We start from the raw sequence: 24,527 nt of genomic DNA, 5'->3' as shown, positions 1-24,527 counted from the left end.
GTTCTCTACATGCATAGGGAAGCTCAGTTTATCATCAAACCATACACCCAAATATTTGTACACTTTAACTTACTCTAGTATGTCCAGCCAATGTAGCAATGACATGATTAGTAACATGCCTGACATTTGAAAATACCATGCATTTTGTTTTACACGAATTTAGAACCAGCTTTAAATCATACAGATTATGTGGTATGATGTTAAATGCTCTTTGGGCATTTTCAAAAGCTAAAGATAAACTACTGCCACTTGAATAAAGAAGAGTACCATTTGCATAAAAATGAACATCTGCTGTTTCAATAAGATCCCTAATGTTGTTGATATACAAAATGAACAACAGTGGGCCCAAAATAGAACCTTGCGGAACACCTGAACACACGTCTATAGACTCAGATTTACAACCATCCGCCATTACACATTGTGTACGATTTGATAGGTAATTTATAAACCAATCTAGAGCATGACCAGTAACTCCACAACATTTTAACCTTTGCACTAACACAGCATGATCCACGGTATCAAAAGCCTTCGACAAATCAATAAAGACAGACACACAATGTAACTTCTTATCAAGAGCACAGTGGATGTAATTTAAAACCTTCAATGTTGCTGAAACAGTGCTGTGTCCAGACCTAAAACCTGATTGCATTCCATTTAAGATGTTGTTTTCTTGGAAGTAGGCCTTTAGCTGCCTACTAACTAAGGACTCCAGTACCTTAGACAGTACAGACAATTTTGATGAGTCGATAGTTGTCCAGTAGCGAAGGATCTCCACCTTTCAGGAGGCAGTACAAAAGCAAATTTCCATAACTTGGGGATTTCCTTAACATCAAGCGTGAGGTTAAAAATACATGTTAAGGGGGGAGCAATGATGTCTGCAGCTAGGTGCAGGAAGCGGGGGTCTAGTTCATCAGGGCCAAGGGATTTTTTTCCATCAATTTCTTTCAGGGCTTGACACACTTCTGAAACAGAGAAGGATGAAAAGGAGAACCAGGTGAAGGAGTGCACAGGGGTGTCAGGTAAATTCATAGGGGGCTCAATTATACCTTTGACCTTTTCAAATAAACTGCCTGCATCTAAAAACTGCTGATTCAAGGCTTTCAGAATGGAGGTTCTCTCAGTTACAATCTGTGTGTCTACCAAGAATTGTTTGGAAAGCTGTGTATCTTTTTTGCACTCCAAACCTTTCACTACTTGCCAGAATTTGGATGGATTAAATTATGTGAAGTAGATTTCAGGTAGTGGTCTGCTTTCAATTTACGGATCATAGCCACACCCATATTTCAAAGACGTTTAAAAGCCATCCAATCATCTGCCAAACCAGTCCCTCTTGCTTTAGCCCACATAGCATTTCGTTCCCTTATGATTTTTGCAAATTCCTTAGTAAACCAAGGGTTCTCTCTGCCATTAATCCTGCATTTTTTTTAAAGGGGCATGCCTATTGCATACATCCTGGAATGCGTTGTGGAAGTAAGAAAAGGCTAGTTCAACATCAGGGATTCATTCCATTCAATGCTAGATACATGTAAAAAACCTTGAATATCAAACCGCTTCCAGTTTCTTTTCGTAATGACACGTGGAGATTTCTTAGGAATTTTACCATCTCTCACACAGCCAATAGCACAGTACATACATACCCCAACCAGAAGACATGGATTACAGGCAACATCCGCATTGAGCTAAAGGCTAGAGCTGCCTCTTTCAAGGAGCGGGTCTCTAACCCGGAAGCTTATAAGAAATCCCGCTATGCCCTCCGACGAACCATCAAACAGGCAAAGCGTCAATACAGGACTAAGATTGAATCTAAGACCTACTCTGACGCTCGTCGAATGTGGCAGGACTTACAAACCATTACAGACTACAAAGGGAAGCACAGCCGAGAGCTGCTGAGTGACACGAGCCTACCAGACGAGCTAAACTACTTCTATGCTCGCTTCGAAGAAAATAACACTGAAACATGCATGAGAGTACCAGCTGTTCCAGAAGACTGTGTGATCACACTCTCCGCAGCCGATGTGAGTAAGACCTTTAAACAGATCAACATTCACAAGGCCAGACGGATTACCAGGACGTGTACTGCGAGCATGCGCTGACCAACTGGCAAGTGGAAGGAAATTCAAGCCACTCTTCACAAAAACCACACACACAGATAAGATATAAAGTAAAACTTTATCATGACATACACGTTTAAAGCCCTGAGAACCATATCTTTATATTACTAATGTGAACAAAACTGAATGACAAAATCACTTTGGAAAAGTGCTCCTCTTTTAAATACAATCAGCACAAACCAGTTTTACAAGCATTTACGTTGTCCCAATTTTGTTTTAATCAAAAGAGAAAACTATAATATCATTATCATGTCCATAATAATAATAATAATAATAATAACAGTACAAAAATATGCACAAACCTCACAGATTTATATACGGAGCATTGTACAAGCCAAAAACAACAGAATTGATTAATGAGGTATTCAATAACCACTTGCATATGCACTTGTATTACACAGATCAGGTTAGATTTAAATAATTAAAAATCTAATAAAATCCAAACCATCCAGGGACAAGGTTCTGCAGACTTTCAACTTCACAGTTTCTTGAGTGATGTGACCTTGCCTGTAACTGACGACAAAAATCAAAAAGCGACAAAAACCGAACCAGTCTAAAATAGCATTTAGCAAGTCAGTAGATAGCTTTTGGGTCATCCAAGATTTGCATTTGGATGTGTCCCTCAGTATACATGCCAATTGCATAACTTCAATATCAAATGCAACAATGACTGCAGCCCAATGCCCTGAGGTAGGGGGTCTTCAAGAGCTCTCTCTCTCTCTCTCTCTCACACACACACACACACACACACACACACACACACACACACACACACACACACACACACACACACACACACACACACACACACACACACACACACACACACACACACACACCAACAATTGTAACCCACATAAGCCCGAGCTGTAAACTGAATTCCCAGTAAATGTGGTTCTAACTTGTTGCCCACCCTTGTCATGGTGAGGTCTTAGAGGACAGCACCACCTGCAGTCTCCTACATGGCATTACATGGTTGTTACACACCCTCCTCCAGCATATTCTGAACTTGCTCTCACACTCATACACACGCTCCCTCTCTCATGCAAAGGCTGTAAGGATACACTGGCAGACAGTCATTGACTAGACTGATTGGAAAAAACAGAAATGTCCGTTCCTAAAACAACGAGAGAAACGAAAAAGGGGTTTTGTGACACCACCTAAGTGATCCAGCTAACTCGGTCCATCAGAAGAAAAAAAATCGACACAAATAAATAGCATACCTTGGTTTTGAAACCAATAACATGATTGATGAATGCCTTAATGTCTGATTGAATTCATAAAGATAATGGAAATAGTTTACTCTTCAAAGGATTAAGCTTGAAGATAAAACAGTCATTCCTAGCAGAGAGCTCCTGAAAGGTTCACTGTTCTCTCACAGATGATTTTAAGGCAGCAACTACATCTTTCACCTTTATTAAATGTGGACATAATATTTCATCACGAGGGATTGCAGGTGTCTCTTTAGTCATTGTATATATGTTGTGGTGGTCCTGTAATCCTGGCCTGTGGTCTGCACTGCAAAAAGTCCACAAAAGCCAACAAATAACAGCTAAAACACAGCTTACTAAAAGCAACAAGGCTGCCCACCTCAGAGATTACAGGAGATCAGGGGTGAAAGGTTTAGAAACAGTTAAATGCCTCACAGATAATGGTAGAAATTCATTTCATTCAAATCATGTTCTATTAAAAATGCAGAGTAATTACTTGAACAGTTTGAGAATGGAAATACTGTAACTGTGGATGTGTCTGAGAAATTTGGGAGGCCTGGACTTTGAATTTAGACAGAGAAACCAGCTGTCAAAACAGCTACCCTTTCTGTCTTATTCAATGTAGAGGTCATGCCAAAGGGCCTTGTGTGTCATGCACTGTTCACTGCAGCATAACTCACTGAGGTATATCCCTGGTATGTCAGGCGATGGGTGCCATGCCAGGCAGAACCATACCGGGCCCAAGACTCAATCACAGGTAGGCAAAGGTCTGATTAAGAAGCTAATAAAGCAACATGACCAGAGCTGACAACTTTAACAGCAGGGACTATAGAAGATGGGCTAACATGGAACCCATTCTTTACTCCACTGTATCCTACCTAGTGGTTCAGCTAGCCTATTCAGCTAACCCACAGCAGCTAGCCCATAACAGCCTGGGCAGGGGACAGGGCTAGTCTTTGGTATTCAGCTGTGCAACGGCCAGAGGCTACCACACATGTAGATGATTACGGTGTAAAATACTGGCCACCTGATTGTACACATGCAGAGCAATACTCTTAAATAGATTTCATCTCATAAAACGCAGTATGAAGTAAACCAAACAAATACAGAGAAAACCGGGGGAGAGCAAGCCCATCCCTGTTCAGCTTGGTATAATAATGTGTCCCCAAGAAAACCCAGTAGTCAAGTCTACGTATGTAGTCCAGCATTCCGGAGGAGTCCACTCCTGTGGACCGTTGCTCGTCACAGGGACTCGAACCACCAGGTCAAGTCACGCTGGCTTTGCAGCTATGAGGTATGTAGTGTACGTCTCCTTCTAGAGAGTCTGAGGTATTCTTTGAAGACAGTCTGTTAGACTTGCGCATTCTTTCGGTGGAATCCTTTTTTAAATGACAAAGCGAGTCCATAATAAGAGACTTCACTATGCTTCCTGAGAAAGGGCCCTCTCCCACACGGAGAGGTGAATATGAGGTTTGAAAAGGTATGTGGTTAAAACACTTCAGGTCTGGTCTGCCAGTGTTGGAGGAAAACCATTGATGGATGATTTGTCTCTCCTCTCTGTTGAATTGAACTAGGGACACACACTGATCCCAGAGCAGGGACTAGAACACCTTCACTACCTTTCTGATTATTAGATAGATGAGGGGTGGTGAGCTTGGGGCTTGCTAGTCCTAAATAGATTGGCGGATCAGTCAGTTCTTATAACCTCATACCGTGTGTGAAAAAAATATCTAAAGCTAATTCTGATCCTCAAAGCCCTTTAGACACATTGCCCATCAGTTTCTTGAGTTAGATTGAAGATTAAGTACATCATTCCAAATAGGCTGAATGAGGGGGTGACTCCCTGGTATTGATTGTGGGAGTGACTACTGTATATGAGGTATTACATGGCGATCTGTAGGATCAATAAAGTAGTGCACTCAGAAGTAAAAAGGCTACGGCCCGTCGTCATGGCAACTCGAGCGTTGTGATAGGATTACTGTATGAATGCGTGGGAGGTGTGCTGAGGTGAGTGAGGTTCCGTTGTGAAATTCCCAGAAATTCCCCTGATTTCAACAAGATCAAAAAGGATACAAAAATAAAGTTAATTCAGGTGAAGTATACTACAGCTCCTGAGGTAAAGATACCACTGCAGGTTACTTGATTTGAGGTATGTAAAAAGATAACTAAAAAAATAGTATTAATAATAATAATATTAATTCGAAAAAACAAAAAGCCAACAAACAAACAAAATAAAACTCTTCAAGTTCAGTTGTGAACACCTGTCAGTGGGTTTTGGCTGAGCTCTTTGATTGTGTTTAGCATGTGTTTGGGATAAGGGTGTCTGTGCTGGGTGTCTGAAATGCATGTGTGTATGTGTACATGTGTGTAAAATGCATAGGTGTGTGTGTGTGTTCATGTTCTCTTGAGATGTAATTGGGTGTGTGAATTGTGTATTCATAAATGGGTAGCCAAGGTTGACAGGAGCGATGAGGTATTTGTTGTGCACCAGTTTCTTTTTTTCTTATCGATTTATCAATGTACTGTATTCATGCTAGGCCTCGGTGTTGAGGAAAAGCCTGGAGAGTGGGTGGTAGGGCGGCCTGAGCTAAGGGGAGCCACTGGTGGAGGGCTCGGCTGAGCAAGGCCCCTTGGAAGAAGAGGAGGAGCTGGGACTGTGGGCAGAGGTGGCGAACCCAAACCCAGTGCTGGGTCCAGCAGGGGGCACTGTTGCCGCAGTGGACACGCTAGTCCCTGGTGCGCCTGACTTCTGCGCAAACAGGGTTCCTACAGGACAGAAGGACAAACAGAATATTACTGCAAGATAAACAACACAACCAAATCAGTTTATTTCTTACACGCACGCGCACACACACACACACCTGAATAGAGTGTGCCGTTGACCTCCACAGACACACTGATGCTAGCAGATCCATTGGTGGAGATGCTCAGAGCCATGTCCTGCTGCTTCTCATCTGGAAAGAAAGAGAAAGAGGAAGTGTAAACCACTGTGGGCAGAAAGCAGAATCCGGTACTGTACAATAGCATGCAGTGTGTGAGAATTGGGTGTCACGAACATTTCCTTGTGGGTGTCTTGCAGCATACATCTGCATAACCCACTGAGGAGAGAGAAACACAATCATGTCACAGTGACCCCAGGAAAACCCAGGAAAACATTCTGCACTTCGCCTCTCAAAGCTTTTCTTGTGTAGCAGTCATAATGCGTTGATTGTTGTACTCTCACACACACATTCAACACCCATACAGGCTGAACCTCTACTGCGTGTGTGAGTGAGTGAGTGAGTGAGTGAGTGAGTGAGTGAGTGAGTGAGTGAGTGAGTGAGTGAGTGAGTGAGTGAGTGAGTGAGTGAGTGAGTGAGTGAGTGAGTGAGTGAGAGTGAGAGAGAGAGAGATGGGGAATAACCAGCATGTGATAACATTAAGGCACCAAACAAAGCATGTGTTATGACGTATATACAAACAGCCAGAGGCTGTGCTGAAGAGACACAGGTCAGTGAGTCAGCTAGCAGTGGGCTGAAAGCCTTTATCTCTGTTGTGCAGTGACCGCTGCGTTGCCTTTAGAATGGCTTCTAAATGTCATCCTCCTCTATCTCACGGGAGAGCGGAGGGAATCTGGTGTAGGCTGTGCGTTGTTTCATGGTGCTCAGAGAGTCAGGCATCGAGGGAGCTTCAGTGTACATCACTAGTGTACTTAAATGTATGCGTTTCATTGAGAAAATGATTACTAATGTACTGCATGTGTTGGATACAAACTGACTATAATATGTAACTGTATAGAGTGCCCAGGGGGAGTCAGCCTGGGCACGTACCTCTAGCGGTGGTGCTGTTGCCCAGGCGCAGGTTCATGGGAACCTGGGAGGCCATGGCAAGCAGGTTGTGTTGGAAGGCCTGCTGCATCAGACGCTGCTGCTGCTCCTCTGCCAGGCGTGCCATCTTCCTCTCAGGGCCCTCACCAGTCTCCAGCTTCTCCCTCAGCTGCTCCAGAGTGGCAGCCCGCGCCAGCCCTGCCACCTGCTGCTGCCCCAGCGCCAGGGACATGGAGGAACCACGAGCCGCTGCCATCAAGGAGGGGGTGATCTCTTCTAAAGAGAGGCAGGGTAGGAGAGGTAGAATATGTCACTTTCATGGAAACAAAAATAAGATTAATTTCAGTATTGTAAAATATGAAGAAAAAATTGGATGAAATGACAATTTAACGTAGTAAAATGAGGCCAAAGAAAGGGAGGGAGATCTGTTGAAACAATAACTACCTCTTTTAGAGAAAGAAAAAAAACACAGCAATTATGTGGGCCATTATACATTATTTTCTGTAACTGAGCAGCATTCCATTAACATCAAAGGCAAGATCAGATAAGAAAAACAGGTAATGGTAGTGATCAAGCCAGATCCTATTGATGAGGACAGACAGCTGTAATCCAGGCTGGCCGTAAAGTGTCCTGCTGTCTGTGGGAAACATGTTATTAATCAGTAGTAAATGGTTAAGAGACAGTGAACAGCCCAGGGTCAAACCCTCAGTCACACTCAGAAGCTTTGATCACAAAGGGAGTGCATAGCACATTGACCGTCACACAATCTACAGTACAATAGACACTGGAGAACAGTGGAGGCTGTTGAGGGGAGGACGGCTCATAATAATGGCTAGAATTAATGGAATGGCATCAAACACATGGAAACCACATGTTTTGTACTTCTAGCCCTTTTTCTCCCCAATATCGTTCTATCCAATTGGTAGCTACAGTCTGGTCCCATCGCTGCAACTCCCGTACGGACTCGGGAGAGGCGAAGGTCGAGAGCCATGCGTCCTCCGAAACACAACCCTGCCAAGCCGCACTGCTCCTTGACACCTTGCTCGCTTGACCTGGAAGCCAGGCGCACCAATATGTCGGAGGAAACACTTGACCTGGAAGCCAGGCGCACCAATATGTCGGAGGAAACACTTGACCTGGAAGCCAGGCGCACCAATATGTCGGAGGAAACACTTGACCTGGAAGCCAGGCGCACCAATATGTCGGAGGAAACACTTGACCTGGAAGCCAGGCGCACCAATATGTCGGAGGAAACACTTGACCTGGAAGCCAGGCACACCAATATGTCGGAGGAAACACTGTACAACTGGCAACCGTAGTTAGTGTTGAAGCACCCGGCCCGCCACAAGGAGTCGCTAGAGCGCGATGGGACGAGGACATCCCGGCCGGCCAAACCCTCCCCTAACCCGGACGACTCGAGGCCAATAGCGTGCCGGCTCATGGGTCTCCCAGTCACTGCCGGCTGTGACACAGCCTGGGATCGAACCCAGGTCTGTAGTGACTGCAATGCAGTGCCTTAGGCTGCTGCGCCACTCGGGTGGTGGAAACCATGTGTTTGATGTATTTGATACCATTCCACTTATTGCGCTCCAGCCATTTCCACGAGCCTGTCCTCCCCAATTAAGGGGTCACCAACCTCCTGTGCTACAGAGATTACATAACACAAGGCCTGCCAATGAATGTAAAGTACAAAATACTTCTGTAAAGGGCCATTAAGAAATCAGAGCATTTCTTCTTGTAATACTTGTACTGTACATAATGTCTGACTCTCTACAGTCTGTAGGCTGTGGTGTCTAATCCTATCCAGACAATTTAAGAAAATTCTCCTGTAGTTCCTAACCATTGCGACAGAGAGCGCTACGGCACTATGGATATTTGTTGAGGGTTGCGCTCCGATCAGTCCGATGCGCAAACCCGGAGCACAACTCTCACTTCTATCTTATTTGAACCCAATAGAGAGCATGGTCTTTTTCCTTTTGCCAAGATGCCTACTGTGTGTTTAGGCTATATCGTAATTCCAGTATTTATTTGAATTAATACATTTATAATGATTTATTTTCCAATCTTAATCTTTTATTTCCAGTTTTTTATTGAGAAGTTGATGATCCTTTAATACTCACCTTTTTTGAGAGAGTGGACGGGTGAGGCCAGGAGGCCGTTGAGGCTCCCAGCGGACCCGGCCCCCAGTGCAGACAGGTGCATCTTGGGAGGGGAGAGGATGTGAGGGGCTGTGCTGGGGGAGAAGCGGAAGAGGCTGCTGCTGTAGCTGGGGCGACGGCCCTCCCGGCGGTTACTGTCGATGGCCGCCTGAAGCTCGCCTGGCGAACTTAGACCTTTCCTCTCACACTCAAAGGGATACAGGTACTTCATGTACCTGAATGAGACAAACATTGAGATATAAGATAAGATATGCAATTTAGCAGACCAAAGCGACTTACAGTCATGCGTGCATCCATGGGTCTTCAGATCAGAGTACACACACATATTATATATGCAAACGTATGTGGGGACCCCTTCAAGTTAGTGGATTTGGCTATTTCAGCGACACCCGTTGCTGACAGGTCTATAAAATCTAGAACACAGCCATGCAATCTCTATAGACAAACATTGGCAGTAGAATGGCCTTACTGAAGAGCTCAGTGACTTTCAACGTTGCACCGTCATAGGATGCCACCTATCCAACAAGTCAGTTCGTCAAATTTTTGCCCTGCTAGAGCTGCCCCGGTCAACTGAAAGTGCTGTTATTGTGAAGTGGAAACGTCTAGGAGCAACAACGGCTCAGCCGCGAAGTGGTAGGCCGCACAAGCTCACAGAAAGGGTCCGCTAAGTGCTGTAGGGCGTAGTGGGGTTGCAACACTCACTGCCAAGTTCCAAAATGCCTTTGGAAGCAACTTCAGCACAAGAACGTTGGGAGCTTCATTAAACCGATTTCCATAGCCAAGCAGCCGCACACAAGCCTAAGATCACCATGAGCAAAGCAAAGCCTCGGCTGGAGGGGTGTAAAGCTCGCCGCCAATGGACTCTTGAGCACTAGAAACGTGTTCTCTGGAGTGATGAATCACGCTTCACCATCTGGCAGTCTGAAATCTTAATGCTACAGCATACAATAACATTCTAGACGATTCTGTGCTTTCAACTTTGTGGCAACAGATGGGGAAGGCCCTTTCCTGTTCCAGCATGACAATGCCCCTGTGCACAAAACATAAATGGTTTGTCGAGATCAGTGTGGAAGATCTTGACTGGCCTGCACAGAGCCCTGACCTCAACTCCATCGAATACCTCTGGGATGAATTCGAACGCCGACTGCAAGCCAGGCCTAATCATCCGACATCAGTGCCCGAACTCACTAATGCTCGTGGCTGAATGGAAGCAAGTCCCCGCAGCAATGTTCCAACATCTACTGGAAAGCCTTCCCAGAAGAGTGGTGGGGGGGGACCAACTCCATATTAATGCTCATGACTTTGGAATGAGATGTTCGACGAGCAGGTGTCCACATACTTTTGTTCATGTAGTGTAGATGCAGTGGCAGAGAGGTCAAAGTGCTACCTAACAGAGACCATGGTATGTAACAGCCCATGAGCGTGCAATAGCATCAGCAGCATTGCTATTTTTCCACCCCATAAAAATGTATAAAAGCGAAGTGCATAATAGAGAGGGAGAGAACACTGAGGATCAATACGGAGTGAAGAGCACTATCCATTAGATAAGACCAGTGGACCGTTGCTGCTGGAGAGAACAGGCAGGCTGAGTAGGCTAGCATTAAAAATACATAAAAGGTTCATTAAGGCTCTCTGGTATACAGGCAGCAGTGTAGAGAGCTAAAGCCCTACACAAGGGCTTACAGAACGCAGAGCGCTCGCCCCTCAGTGAAAGCCCACCTCAATTGTTGTGAACTCTGATCCAAATCACATCACAAAATCTACTGGATCAATGGGCTCCTCACACGTGTGATGTAATGGCTGGAGGATGAAATGTGGCGAGGGAGAAGGTGAGTAGTTAAAAGAGAGGGATGTAACACACACACACACACACACACACACACACACACACACACACACACACACACACCTAGGGTCAGGATGAATGGACACATGCAGACAGACACAGACATCACAGAAAGAGACACACATCATAGGGACACAGGATTAAGCAGAATGGGGTAGAGAGAGAGAGAGAGTGAGAGAGAGACACTTACTGTGTGCGGAGGGTGAAGGCAGCAGAGGTGATGGAGGTGGGCAGGCTGAGGCCCTTGGTGATCTCTCTCCAGATCTTCTTGTTGATGACCTCCACCAGGCCACCCTTCTCTGTCACCAGCTTGTAAAGCATGTACAGGTCCAGAACCTGCTTGGCCATGATGGGGATGCGGTTCACTGGAGTCCCTGAAGGCAGAACCACACGCATCAATATGGACCCAAATATCCTGTTGAAGTTACATTGCTGAAGGAGCTGGAATGGTGTGAGTGAGGAGGCTTGTTGCACGTTTTAACAACCTAAAAAAAAATGTTTTTTTTTTACTCAATATGTTCATAGCACTGTAACATGCTTTGAACAGTTAATGGTAACAGAAATGGTCTCTGATCTCTAGAGACAATGAACAGACTCTGAAACAGAAGGTACTTTTGCCAAAATAGCCACTTTCTCATCTATAGTACACTAGTAGTAGTAGTAGTAGTAGTAGTAGTAGTAGTAGTCGTCGTATTAGTAGTCGTCGTCATAGTAGTAGTAATAAATAAAACAAATCTGAAAGGAGAAAGACATTTCACAAAACTAGGGTACAATATACACATAACATAAAATGAACTATAGATTGTACATGGCCACTATGACATAACATCAGTTTCCTGTAAGATTAAGGAAGTGCCAACAGCCCAGTAATGTGTCCGGAGTCCTGTCTCTCTGTGTGGTGGATGAGATGACATCAGGCAGGATGTTTGATTAGCACAGAGAGCAAAGTGTCACTACCACCAGCCACCACACAGCCCAGCACAAAGAGAGAACAGAGAGAGAGAGACAGAGAGAGGGCGAGAGAGAGGCCGGGTAGAGGGGAGATAGATCAGGAGCCAGTAGCCCTGCGCTTCCAGAACATACAGCCTATCAAAAGCAGCAGGAATGTGGTGTAAAAAGGCCTGCCTGAGCCCTGGTCAGGCCACAGTTATTTAATGCAGCGCTGTAAGGACATCAATACTGCATCAAACAATTAGTACAACTGCAGGGGTCAAAGGTTGGCCAGGGGTTATTGATGTCTGAATTAAAGTGCAGGTCAGCAGGAAGCCGTTTTCATACACAGCCAGCCGTATGCCCCCCTGGACAATGAGGCCAGAACAGATAAGCACAATAGACCTGACCTGCACTGACAACCCGGCATTTAGGCTTTAATTCACACCAATGCCTCTATTCCATTCCAGGAGACTAATATCAATGTCAGGAATAGGACCATCAGGAAGCGATGTATAGAAGCGACTCAGTATTTTAAATTTAGACAATAGATTTTTACTCTGAAGTAGATATTCTACCTGCGTAAACAAAATACAAACACTACAATAAACCTAACGCTACAGAATCAAATGAACACGTTTCAACAGGATCTGCTGAAATGTGAGCAAACTGCAACAACCCATTAATGAAAATGATTAAATGATGTAATTAACCAAAGCCCCTTTAGCTGGACTGGGGGAGATAGAGAAACATTAGTGAGAAGTCTTTGGTGAGAAACATCTGTCCTAGCTCTTTTAGGCCTGTGGGCACAATCCCTTTAAACACCTCATGTTTTAATCTGGGAAACCCAACCCCTGAGTCAGTCGATGTAGAAATGAGTAGCAGAGCAGAGTAGCCATGATAGCAGGGCACATATTGAACAGCTGAAGCATTAGCTCATGCTAGCGTTAATGTAGGCCACTATTGGCTGCTTTCCCTCAAAGGGCAGCAGGGATTTGTCCACAGCAGCACCGAAACAATTTGTAATTGGCTACAGGCTTCACCTCCCATCGTCCTTTGCCCTGGACTGATTTTCCCCCTGGGACAGGGCCATCAGGAGGCAAGTGATTAATGGCTGTGGAGGTCAGGGGTCACGGTGGTGGGAAGTGCTGTGGTGGTGAAGGCCCCCTGAGCCACTCCCTAACTCCTTCCTCCATTCGCGGTACTTCCAGTGTTCAGACAGGGCCAGAGCCCAACAGAGAAAGGCCCCCAGGAGGCACCCCACTGGGAGGGATTTACAGTACAGTAATTTAAGTATTATTTTCAGTAGTGAACACAGTCCAGCTTAGAAGACACTGTGCTGGATAGAGAACAAGACCGAAAGAGAGTGAGACCAGCCTACTGCAGTCTGAACCAGTCAAATCAGTGAGTCACAGTTCCAGGATTGAAAAAAAAACCACCAATGAGACTGGTGTTGAAGCATCCCCTTGTCACATGATAGGGTTAACCCCCTGCACCATCCACACTGCTCCCTACAGTTCCAAGGATGCGTTCCATCTCCATGTGATAAAAAACAAGGTCATTACATGATGATCCCTGACCAATTCTTTTGTAAAACAGCTGTCTGCATTAAAGAGTTCTATAATAAATAAATGATATATAGATGGTTACACATTACTGGCACTCCAGCTGACAGGGGCTGGGGAGAAGAGACAGGAAATGCATTTCCCACACAATGTGTTGCCACGAGGTGTGGGGTTTCACTACCATCCTGCTCCACCTCTTCGGAAGTGAGGGAGGAGGAAAAGAGGAAGGAAAAAGAGGATGGAGAGAGATGAGAGACAAGGACAGGCAGGAGCACATTTATAAGCCCATCATTATCTAAAGGATGTATCGCTTTCTGTGGACCCACCCCCCCCCCACATGCTCTGAGAGAGGGAAGGAGCGGATGAGGTGGATGGGATAGCCAGCTGGATAAAGCCTGGATTACTGCTATAAAAAAGGTGTCAGCCAAAACACAAATGGCCTCTGCCTCATGTCAGTGTCTGAGTCCTTTCAGAAGATCCCCCCTCCCCCCCAAACCCCTTTGGAGCCCCCCCTTCCCAACCCACCACCAGCAATACCCAAGATTAGACCAAACAAGGGCCTGCAGCTTCCCACCACTGTTTTGTTCTGCCTCAAACCCACTACAGTCCACTAGCAGCACTGACTGCTCCTGCTGGATGTTTAGTTTACCCAGGGACCCAGGCCATTTGGTTTACATGTTCATATGTTGAGCCTGGTATTGTCAGGGCCTGCTATGCTGCTGCTGGAGCAGCGTTTGTTTTATTTGTAATGCCGGGCCGAGGGACATAGAAGGTAAAGTCCAACGACGGTATGGAATTCTTCAGCTATCTTTAGTCTGGGGAGAGCCATTCATATGCATCACATGACTGACCAATTCAGATCAAGTGGTACGGAATACGTATGTGGACACACAGCAGCCAAACAGCCCTCCTATCTAGAGAGAGTTAAGATCACCCCCTATATACGTAGGAGGCCAATAACACCAGGCAGGCGGGGATATAAAAGCACAGCTGGTGCCTGCCAGGCCGGGAGGTGGGGGGGGGGGTTAGTGTCTCATGACAAACCATGAAAAATAAACCCCACAACAAGCTTTTGAAGAGTAAATTACAAAGAGACCGTCCATTATATGTTAAACTCAATACACAACATGTAAATCACTAGATTGAGGCCTGGGAACGAGAGCCCTTTTTATTTATAGGACAAATCTTTTGATACGTCAAGTCTCGTCAATGATAAAAGGAACAACAGTAACAACTCACGGAGTAGACCGTGATCTGGCTGCAGTCCAAAATGGGGACAGTAATCTCTATCTCCTTGGGAACAATTAGCTCAGTAAGAAGATCAGCGATAGAGGGGTGAGAGAAGGAGCAAGAGAGAGGGAGAGAGAAAGATTAAAAAGAGAGGGAGAGAGAGGGAAACATGACTCCCTCCTCTCGGGTCATAAAGATGGGTCACAAAGATGGGTCACCTGGTGAATTGGGGGAGGGGGATTGAAAGGGCGGAATGTGGATAGCGTGAAAAGTGAGCCTGTAACCCAGTCCCTCGAGGCCAAGCGGGGTCTGGCTTGGACTACTGGCTGACTGGACTCTAATCAACAGTGCATCAGATAAAGAGGTGATGGGGGGGAAGATTCACCCCCCCCCCCCATCTCCCCTGAAGGTAAACATGGCCCGGAAGACGGAAGAGATCTAGCCCTGATCTCAAATCCCTCAATCTCAACCAGAGATCAAACCATATCCTACACTTTTACATTTGTATTCAGTTACAGTTTCAGTAGTCTAATGTAACCAAATTGCACTGGCGGCTAAATCTCCATCAAAATTTTAATTTGACATGATGAGCACATTACTAGACGGCTTTTTGATCTCCACTGTGCTTCTAAGTTTACTCTCCCCAACAAAATATGAAACGACATCATTCTCGTCTGAGGTAATAGAGAGAGACACGTCTGAAATCAGCTGCTCCTCAAATAACAAAAAGAGCAGTGACCACAGAGGTGGTCAACTAGAACAGGGCTGGTTTAGAGGGCAGGTAGGGGACAGAAACCTCTCCACCGGCAGGTGGACCACTGACAGGGTCTCAGTGGACCGCTGCCCCCCCCCCCCCTCTCTTTATTTCATAGATAACTGCTCCAATCAATGGACACCCAGATTGACAGATAAAGCCATCAGCTGGCGAGCCTCATTTGGAGCCCAGCAAGAGGTGATCAATACAGGAGCATCAGCTGCTGAGGACTGGGGATAGCATGGGGTCTGGAGGAGAGCAAACCAGGTACCCCTCACAACTCAATACAAAACCTTCTATGGTAACTGCTGATTGGAACCTTGCCCTGGAATGGAACAGCCTATATACGTGGACCATAGTAGCGTGGGCTGACATTGTAACCTAGAGAAAGCAATAAAAAGTAGAAGGTGTAGGATCGATACTGTACCACTGACTGTGTGCGTAAATGAGTACAAAACGCACTAAGGCTCTTTTGAGACATCCTTTATCCCCCGACAGTACAGACATCTGTCATTCCTTGTTTCTCTTGAAAATCCAACGTGTACCAGTACATACTGAGTTGTATGTAACGGTACTATATACACCATACTGTATGTCAGTGCAGGGCTATTGTGCTGGTGAAGATCTCCTTCAGGGGCCGTTAACTACTTCAGTCCATCCATCACTGGATTGCGATGGAGAGGAATCCCAACTCCAGTGCACACAGAACAGGACACATATGGAGAAATGGACAAAGAGAGAACTATAGAGAGAGAGAGAAATACACAGAGAGAAATTAAGATGTTACATTAACTTTACAACGGTCAGGTTGAAACCTTGTCAAATAGAGTAGGGAATCGTCACAGCTCTATTCATTCTGTTTCTGTCTGCAACGTTTACATCACTGAATACACCCCACAACCAAGTAGATTGATTCAGGAAAAGACAGGACGAGGTGGGGGGTGGGGAGAGGAAGAAAGAAAGACACTAAAACATAAAAGAAGGGCGGGCCCCTGATGGTACCGAAACTAAAAACAAATAAGATGGAGTTGATTCCAATCGAGCTGACATCAGGAAAACCCCAATTTCCTTTGGTTTTGAAGTGGGGAAAAACAGAGGACAGATGGGTCTGCCTGTGGATGAGCCTGCATCTAAATACAGCTTTGTAATTTGGGCGGGCGGGGTTTTAAAATTACCCAAGACAATCTCAGACCTCTAACATATAAGCACGCTGACCACATCTTTGATCAAAGAGAGAGAAATGTCTGCAGCTAAGAATACTTGTCCTTTTTGGCATCTGTCTAGATTCTATAAGGCATTTATTATAAAGCAGTGGCTCTGACAGCGCTGGGCTGGGGTTGGCCCTGCGGTTCCCACCCTTTCCTCCCTCAGGGGCCCACTCTACTCTGCCAGCCCATCCCAGCCTGTCTGGACCAGCCCCAGACCCAAATTGCGTCTCAAATAGCACCATATTCCCCATATATTGCACAACTTTTAACCAGGGCACAGGTCAAAAGTAGTGCTCATAGGGCTCGGGTCAAAAGTAGTAAACTATAAGGGAATAGGGTGCTGTTTGGGACGCACCCCCAGTGTCTGCCCCAGTGATGGATCGCCCATTTCCAGGGGAAATGAAAGACTGTGGCCTTGTTTCCACACACGCAGGCCTGATGCCTCCCTTCACTCCACTTCCCCTCTGATGCCTCTGTAGTTGTGGCACCCTCTACCCTCTCTCCTTTCCCTGTTCCTCCTCTGTCTGTCGGTTACCTTTATCCCTCATGCCCTCCTCCCTTGCAGTCCAGACACGTGGCGGTCTTTCCCTAGTCTGCTGTCCGTCAGTGTTCCCCCTATCAAAAAGGCGGGGCATCCCAGTTTTAGGGGCTCATTAATCATTCTCTTCAGGACAGGAGGCCCCTTAATCCAGCTCCTCCCTCCACCGCCTGCCCTGCGCACTACCCTCGGCCCCTATCCCCCACGGTCTTATCAAGTTTCAGTGGCTGTAACTGTAGCACAATAAACAGAGGGAAAAGGGGGTGAGGGGAGAAGAGAGGAGCGGGGGAGGGAGGAGGACAGAGGAGAGATTTTCCAGTACCATTACATTTCTATTCTGGCCCCAGTCACTGTTCTTTACAGCCATGTTTCACACATTTCTCATAAGGAACTGAATCTGTGAGCTAGTCATCTATATAACGTGTTGCTACACTCATGGTTTTGAGTTAGTAGTGTAGTGAAACCAGAATGAAATTCAAATAAATGGTTTCTAAATCAATGCACCATATGAGTAGCCTGACATTTTACCACCTTTCAGACCAGCGGGGGAGGTTAGATTCAACAGGTTTGGATTCAGTTGGAAACCATTTTGCTCGCACAACACTTACTATAATAGTATGGACAGATGTGCTCATATGAAAGAGCTGGTAAAACTCTCAGGCAAGTCATTTCCAGAAACTGTTAAATGAAAATAAAGCCCTATTAAACAGGCCTCAGAATGTTCCCATTGTAGCTCTGCTAAAGTGTGTGTGAGTGTGTACAGCACAGCGAGCCTCCCTGTCCTGTATGGGGGGGTGGGAGCTCTGTAGCGTGAGTGTTAGCCCTGCGCAGAGTGGTAATGTAATGCATACATGGATCCCCTGGAGCCCATTCGTGGTGTAATTGGTGTGGACAGAGCACTCCGTCTCTGGGTTACGGTTAGGGACTTCCTCACGTCCACTGTTCCCACGCCGCTACACTACGCAGCCCTGGCCGCCGACACGTCGCCAAGCCAACGTGGCCGGCCCTCAGTAAACACAGCTGACTGACCGACAGCCTGGTAACATTAAGACGATTAGGGCACAACTACTGTCAGCCTCGAGATTCAGTCACTAGCTAATAGGCCTGGCTGTGCTGAGTCGGCTGGTGGAGCTACTGTAGTTCAAAGAGAAGCCTGCCTTCAACAAATCCAAATCAATTCAGAGTTTATTAGTCACATGCACAGGGTCGCAGATGTAATTTTAGATTTTATTTTATTTCACCTTTATTTAACCAGGTAGGCTAGTTGAGAACAAGTTCTCATTTACAATTGCGACCTGGCCAAGATAAAGCAAGCAGTTTGACACATACAACAACACAGAGTTACACATGGAGTAAAACAAACATACAGTCAATAATATAGTAGAAAAATAAGTCTATATACAATGTGAGCAAATGAGGTGAGATGAGGGAGGTAAAGGCCAAAAAGGCCATGGTGGCAAAGTAAATACAATATAGCAAGTAAAACACTGGAATGGTAGATTTGCAGTGGAAGAAAGTGCAAAGTAGAAATAGAAATAATGGGGTGCAAAGGAGCAAAATAAATAAATAAATACAGTAAGGGAAGCGGTAGTTGTTTGGGCTAAATTATAGATGGGCTATGTACAGGTGCAGTGATCTGTGAGCTGCTCTGACAGCTGGTGCTTAAAGCTAGTGAGGGAGATAAGTGTTTCCATTTTCAGCGATTTTTGTAGTTCGTTCCAGTCATTGGCAGCAGAGAACTGGAAGGAGAAGCGGCCGAAGGAGGAATTGGCTTTGGGGGTGACCAGAGAGATACTTAAGCTCAGAGTTCCAACAATACAGGTTAAAAAGAAGTGAATGAAACAATAAAATAATACTAAGTAAAATAATAGAATAGAAAAAGATCACAAGACGGCATATATACACTGACCGTACAAAACATTTCCATGACAGACTGACCAGCTGAATCTAGGTGAAAGCTATGATCCCTTATTGATGTCACTTCTTAAATCCACTTCAATTCAGTGTAGATGAAAGGGAGGAAACAGGTTAAAGAAGGATTTTTAAGTCTTGAGACAATTAAGACATGTATTGTGTATGTGTGTCATACAGAGCTCTTACTCCAATAGCCAAACAAACCCCCAGCATCTGTTTTTTTGACGCATCAACTTACTACAGTACACTTGACACTAAACCATGTTTGGGTGATATACAGTCGTGGCCAAAAATATTAGCACCCTCACACTTTTTTCAAGTAACTCACAATTTTCCCTAAAAATAAGTTGAAATTGAACAAAGTATTTGGTCTCCACATTTCTTTATTTCACTGTTAATATTGCAGAACCTTTGTTTTTGATTCAGAACCTAATATATCCATCAACAGAAATGACATGGACAAAATTATTGACACTAGACTTAATATTTGGTAGCACAGCCTTTGGTCAAAATAACTGCAATCATGCGCTTCCTATAACCATCGATGAGCTTCCTGCACATCTGTACTGGCACTCCTCTTGTGCAAACTGCTCCTGTTCTCCCAGATTAGCGTTTTGGCAAATTGCAGTCAGGCTAGGCTTTCTTATGTCTTTCTCTCAGCAGTGGGGTCCCCCTGGCTCTACCTATCATATATCCCCCTTTCATTGAGTTGGCGATGGATGGCGCGAGTTGAAACTGTCGTACCTTGTGTCTGAAGGTCAGCTTGAATCTGTGTGGCAGTTGACCGAGGTGCTTTTTCCACCATTCGAATAATCCTTCGCTGCAATCTACCATCAAGTTCTCTCTTGCGGCCACGTCCAGTGAGGTTGGCTACAGTGGCATGGGCCTTAAACGTCTTGATAACATTACGCACGGTGGAAACAGGAACATCAAGGTCTCTGGAGATGGACATGTAGCCTTGAGATTGTCCATGCTTGGCTACAATTGTGCATCTGATCTCCTCAGATAATGATCTGGTTTTCTTTCTTTTGTCCATGCTCATTGCGGTACATACAATGACACAAAACAGGAGAATGAGTCCTTTTCTCTATTCAAACTGGTTGAACACGGGATATTTATACTGCAGCCACCTTCAACTCACCACAGGTGAGTTCAATTCCAAAGTAAATGAGAATCACCTGCTTGACATCTAGTTATTTCTAACTAATTCTAGAAGGTGCCAATAATATTGTGCGGGCCATTTTAGGATTTATTTGTGGAATTAGTTAAGATTTAGTAACTTAATCAGATTTTTTTTTTTGTTCAACTGCACACCGAAGACATACATATGTGGATACCAAAATATGTTTTAATTTCAACAGGTTTCTGGAAGAAATTGTGCATTATTTCAAAAAAGTGCAAGGGTGCCAATATTTTTGGCCAAGACTACCATTTACACTGTATCAAATCAAATCACACGCACCGAATACAACCGGGAAATGCTTACTTACAAGCCCTTGACCATCAATGCAGTTAAGAAAATTGAGTTAAGAAAATATTTACTAAATAAACTAAAGTAAAAAACAAAAACTAAATTGTAACAAAAAAATAACAATGAGGCTATATACAGGGGCTACCGAGTCAATGTGCAGGGGTACAGGTTAGTTGAGGTAATTTATACATGTTGGTAGGGGTAAAGTGACTATGCATAGAAAATAAACTGAGTTGCAGCAGTGTAAAAACAAGAGGGGGGCAGGGGTGGGTCTATGCAAATAGTCTGGGTGGCGGCCATTTGATTAATTGTTCAGCAGTCTTATGGCTTGGAAGTAGAAGCTGTTAAGGAGCCTTTTGGACCTAGATGTGGCTCTCCAGTACCGTTTGCCATAAGGTAGCAGAGAGAACAGTTTATGACTTGAGTGACAGGTGTCGTTGACAATTTTTGGGGACTTCCTCTGACACCGCCACCGTATACTAAGGTATTTAATAATACCAACGGTATGATTTTCAATACAATTTTAGGGAGTTAGGGGCCCAGCTGCAAGGGTGCACGCTACACCACTGATTATAAATATAAGAAATCTAAGATGTGTCAAATGAATGATATCCTGCTCTGGGCTCCAACTATTCATTTGGTTTGCTAGCTAAGTGGCTAGATGTCAAGATCAAGCTTCTTGGTTACAGCAAAGACATTAAATCACCTCACGGATCAAGATTCTTGTTGTCAAAACTGTTTTGTGTGTATTTAAAAAGATATTCATATATATTACATTTCTGGTGTTGTTTTTTTCACCACATTCGGTAATAGCGTATACCCACCCCGGTGTGGTACAGAAACAGTAGGAAAGTCTGGATACCGCCCAACCCTACACTACACTAGAAGCTCTACTACACAAGCTTCCCAATTACTAAACTTTGTTGTTAAAGTATAAAAACATGAGATCCCAAACCCGTTAACACGGTTGCTTAACTCTTGACGTTCCTCGGGTCTCCTCCGAACAAGGTAAATCCGCTTTTAGTTTTAACGCTCCACATTTTTTGGAATCACTTACAAAATGCATTACATTTGGATTCCCTGGTGCCCCTAGCGCAGTTTAAACCCCTGATGATAAATGAGTTGACCAAGGTATGCAACTGTTTTGATATATTGACTTTAATAACTTATTTATAATGGCTGTGATGTTTGTAATGTTCTAATGTAATGCACTTGTTATTCTATCTTGTAGTTTATCTTTTATGTCATCAGGGCACCATTGAAAATGAGATCCTGGTCTCAATTGGTCTCCCCTGAATAAATAAAAGTAAATTATAAAAAAATAAAAATAACTACACGACAAGACAGGACACTGCTTCACAGACAGCAGAGACAACTGGGATGGATCAAACCACTCACTAGTTCGGAGGGGTCTATCTTTTTTTGTTGGAGAAGTGGGGGGTGTTAAACACTTGTCTTAACCCCACTCTCTCTCCGTCCCGTGATTCCCTAAACAGAAGTCTCTCACACTCGCTCTGTCCATCAGACCTAGGCACCATTAATCATTTCAAGTGGACAGCGGTGACAGGCATGTGGCTGCTTTGCACTGGGGTTTTTTTTCTTCATAAAGTGCCCGTTTCTCCTACAGTCTCCCTCCCTGCCCCCTCCACCTCCCTTACCCCCTCCCTCCCTCCCAGCCCCCATCCCATCTCAGAGCAAGAGGTGAGGGGGGGGAGTGTCAAACAAAAAACAAACAATCACCCATCTGCTTAAATCGAAGCCTTTAAGACAGTTAATAGCAACACGACAGTGTCAAAGTTTTTCTCCACGTTCCCAACGAGAGAGAACGCAGGAAGTGAAACGGATATGATAAACAATAAGGCTACAGGAAAACATGGCAGCTAAACACTCCTGAGTCCTCAGCCACCAATTGAAGAGGAAATGCTGCTGCTGTTGCTGCTACTCTGATGTGGGGCGCGTCAATGGGCCCCTTCACAGGCTCATTGGGTGTATGACAGCTGGTGAAATTCCTCAACAATGAACACAAACACGCCTGTTTTTAGGCACACAAGGCCAAATGGGATTCTCTCGTAAGCTTCCTTTCAGTTATTTCCCACTTCCCAAGGACTTGGTGGGGGCATGAAGTGGGTAATTGCTCCTCCCTTTGGGCCTCTCAACCTTCCCATTTCCTCCTTTCACTCCTCAGAAACTCACACTCTCTTCTCCAACTAACATCTTTGATCAGCTGTCAGCTGTCCAAATATATTCAATATCATTAGCTTAGAGTGTTTTCTCCTACTTCAAAACCTGGTAATATAATGAGAAAAATGTTTGACACTCAAAGAACAAAGAACAACTGAAAATGAAATGCAGTATCCAAGTATAAATCTGTATTTTCATTTGATGGTGCAGCAGAAGCCACAAAAACAAACCAAAAATGGAGTACAGTGCCTCATAACAGGGCCAGACATAATTTTGTCAGAGAGATCACCGGCCTGGTCTGCGAGGCAAGCGGCTGAGGGCTGCATCTCACGGTAGTCCTGGGGAATGTGTGCTGTGGCCCTGTTCTCACAGCCGAGTGGGAAGACAGCCAAGCAATTTGTTCTCCATGATTAAGGCCCCGATTTAGGAGACAGCGGAGGTCAGCCAAGTGCCGCTTATTGAAGTAGAAAAGAGGAGAGGGGGGTTCTTTCTTTCTCAGGCCAGAAAGAGGTATTGACAGGGTAGCCACGTAGGTGAAATTCTTTGCTGCACCATGGTAATGACGGGATAGAGAACATCTCAGCTAAAAGCATTGACCTTCTGGTTCTAGAATGATCCTGTGATATCATCAATAAAGAAGCCTGGGGGTTATCACTCTCTCAGTGAATCTTATTGGAAACGCAACACAGCTATAAATCAGGACTCACCCATCACCACTCACAATTATCTTGAATTACTTTTTAATAACTTCTTTGACTCATCACTGCTGCTACTGTTTACCATCTGTCACTTTATTCCTAGTTATACGTACAGTAACAGTCAAAAGTTTGGACACACCTACTCATTCAAGGGTTTTTCTTTAATCTTACTATTTTCTACATTGTAGAATAATAGTGAAGAAATCAAAAACTATGGAATCATGTAGTAACCCCATTAAAAGAGTTAAATCAAAATAGCTTTTGTATTTGAGACTCTTCAACGTAGCCACCCTTTGCCTTGATGACAGCTTTGCACACTCTTGGCATTCTCTCAACCAGCTTCATGAGGAATGCTTTTCCAATAGTCTTGAAGGAGTTCCCACATATGCTGAGCACTTGTTGGCTGCTTTTCCTTCACTCTGCGGTCCAACTTATCCCAAACCATCTCAAAATGGGTTGAGGTCGGTGATTGTGGAGGCCATGTAATCCAATGCAGCACTCCACCACTCTCCTTGGTTAAATAGCTAATACACAGCCTGGAGGTGTGTTTAAGGTCATTGTCCTGTTGAAAAATAAATGAAAGTGGGACTAAGCGCAAACCAGATGGGATGGCGTATCGCTGCAGAATGCTGTGGTAGCCATGCCGGTTAAGTTTGTCTTGAATTCTAAATAAATCACTGACAGTGTCACCAGCAAAGCACCCCCACACCATCACACCTCCTCCTCCATGCTTCACGGTGGGAACCACATGCTGAGATCATCCGTTCACTTACGCTGCATCTCACAAAGACACAGCGGTTGGAACCAAAAATCTCAAATTTGGACTCATCAGACCAAAGGACAGATTTCCACCAGTCCAATGTCCATTGCTCGTGTTTCTTGGACAAAGCAAGCCACTTCTTCTT

General features: G+C 44.8%; 1 protein-coding gene across 4 annotated transcripts in view; it reads right to left on the bottom strand.

Annotated features, from left to right (window-relative positions):
* Nucleotides 1–2,150: 2,150 nt before the first annotated feature.
* LOC106562117 (AT-rich interactive domain-containing protein 3B) overlaps nt 2,151–24,527 on the bottom strand; it is a 61,555-nt gene continuing 39,178 nt past the window's right edge. For 2 of the 4 annotated variants that reach the window (XM_014126720.2, XM_014126723.2), the window contains exons 5-10: nt 11,324–11,507; nt 9,249–9,502; nt 7,132–7,404; nt 6,379–6,420; nt 6,184–6,276; nt 2,151–6,088 (exon numbers count right to left, since the gene is read on the bottom strand). In XM_014126720.2, coding sequence (XP_013982195.2) covers nt 5,910–6,088; nt 6,184–6,276; nt 6,379–6,420; nt 7,132–7,404; nt 9,249–9,502; nt 11,324–11,507 — 1,025 coding nt within the window. In that variant the 3' untranslated portion in view covers nt 2,151–5,909. The remainder of the gene's footprint in view (nt 6,089–6,183; nt 6,277–6,378; nt 6,421–7,131; nt 7,405–9,248; nt 9,503–11,323; nt 11,508–24,527) is intronic. The other 2 variants (XM_014126721.2, XM_014126722.2) reach the window with 2 other exon arrangements.

Source organism: Salmo salar, chromosome ssa11 (assembly GCF_905237065.1).
Source record: "Salmo salar chromosome ssa11, Ssal_v3.1, whole genome shotgun sequence".
NCBI lineage: Eukaryota > Metazoa > Chordata > Actinopteri > Salmoniformes > Salmonidae > Salmo > Salmo salar.
This window is presented reverse-complemented; position numbering and strand designations above follow the sequence as displayed.